The sequence below is a fragment of the Arachis ipaensis genome, chromosome B03 (genome assembly GCF_000816755.2).
Source record: "Arachis ipaensis cultivar K30076 chromosome B03, Araip1.1, whole genome shotgun sequence".
NCBI classification, from domain to species: domain Eukaryota; kingdom Viridiplantae; phylum Streptophyta; class Magnoliopsida; order Fabales; family Fabaceae; genus Arachis; species Arachis ipaensis.
The window spans coordinates 135,732,161-135,733,838 of NC_029787.2; the positions used below are offsets into that span (position 1 = coordinate 135,732,161).

General features: G+C 33.4%; 1 protein-coding gene across 2 annotated transcripts in view; it reads left to right on the forward strand.

The window, feature by feature from the left end:
• Positions 118-1,678, forward strand: part of LOC107632151 (floral homeotic protein AGAMOUS-like) — a 4,221-nt gene continuing 2,660 nt past the window's right edge. For both annotated transcript variants that reach the window (XM_021120081.1, XM_016335819.2), the window contains exons 1-2: positions 118-313; positions 361-635. In XM_021120081.1, coding sequence (XP_020975740.1) covers positions 382-635 — 254 coding nt within the window. In that variant the 5' untranslated portion in view covers positions 118-313; positions 361-381. The remainder of the gene's footprint in view (positions 314-360; positions 636-1,678) is intronic.

Sequence of the window (1,678 nt, forward strand, 5' to 3'; positions counted from 1 at the left end):
TTATTAAAATTAAAATAATAAATTTTTATCGTTAAACAATATTTTTTAAAAATGTTACTTAAATTACTGTAGCTAATTTAATTATACTAGAATCCACCAATATAGATAGATATATCTGAGTACATTAATATATATAGTTTCAGATGCAAAAAAAACACCTTGTTAGATGAAAGACCTGTTTTTTCACTTTTATAAATACTCCATCTTTAGTCACTAGGCTTTCATTTTTCTGATAAAACAAACTCTTACTTCTGCTAAGTGCAAAAGAAGAAGCTAGCTAAATTATATATATATTGAGGCACTAGTATAAGAGGTTGAAATTAAACCTCTCCGATCCTACCCTGTATTTTGATATTTCAGGTTGTTGCAAGCTAAGAAAGGATGGATTTCCCAAACCACCATCATCAGGAATCGATGTCAGAGAGTTGTTCTCAACAGAAAAAGAACAACAACATGGGAAGAGGGAAGATAGAGATAAAGAGGATAGAGAACACAACAAACAGGCAAGTAACATTCTGCAAGAGGAGGAATGGCTTGCTCAAGAAGGCATATGAGTTATCTGTTCTTTGTGATGCTGAGGTTGCTCTTATTGTCTTCTCAAGCCGTGGTCGCCTCTATGAATATGCTAATAACAGGTACCTATACATATAGATCTGTGAATCACCCAAATCCCTAACTCCTTTTTCATTCTTCTCAGCTTAAAGTTCCATTTTTTTTCCTTGTCTCTCTCTTAATCATCTATAATATGGGTTCCTTTAGTCTAATCCCTCAAACCCTTTGACACTAAAGTAAAGTTGGGCTACAAGAAAATATTCTTAATAAGTTAAATCGAGCTATAAATAGACAAGAAAAGAGAAAGGAAAGGTTCTTTAGGGTTTGTAAAAAGCCTAAAACTTAGTTGTCTCAGATTATAGAGAAAATTTCTCTTTTTTAACCCATCACAACAAAATCTGCACAGAAATACTGAGACTAGATAAAGATTTTCCATTCCAAACTTCAAACAGTTTTTTTCCATCTCAAAAATCTCACCTTGCCGCACACTCCACGTGGGAAGGTGAAGAGTAACCCTAGAAATTAGGGTTTTATTAGGAAATAATACACAACTTGGGTATCCACTACCAATCAAGGGATAAAAAAAGATGTCTTTTTTCTTCCGACTTGAAAATGGCCAAGAAGGGTGTCAAAAGTTGAAGTTTTTTCGTTTATTTAAACGCCGTTTAAGGAAAGACCAAGTTTCAAGTTGGTTAATTGTGGTTAGGGCTTCAACAAATTAAAGTGATCTAGTTGGAGAGAGTTACGAATGACTTTAATTTGTTGTCTTTGGTTCAAAGAATCTTTGGTCACGTCACACATGATTTTTCAGTTCTGACAAGTGTGTTTATGTCATGATTCCCATACTTGGATCTCTATTTAAATCTTGCATCTGAACCCTAAAAAGTAACTATGCTTCTAACTTCTAACATCCTCTAGTTATATGTGAAGTTATTTTAGTTTCTTCCTTAATTTCCCATTCCCCTTGGAAAATAATTTTTTTTATATATATATTGCAAAGTTGAAAAGATGAAAAGACTGTGAAAGAGATTGATATGATTCATGAGCCAATGAGAGAACGAGAGGCCTGATTCCTGAACATTTCATTTCATCACTGTGACTGAGGTTTTGCAATTTATTTGCTCAG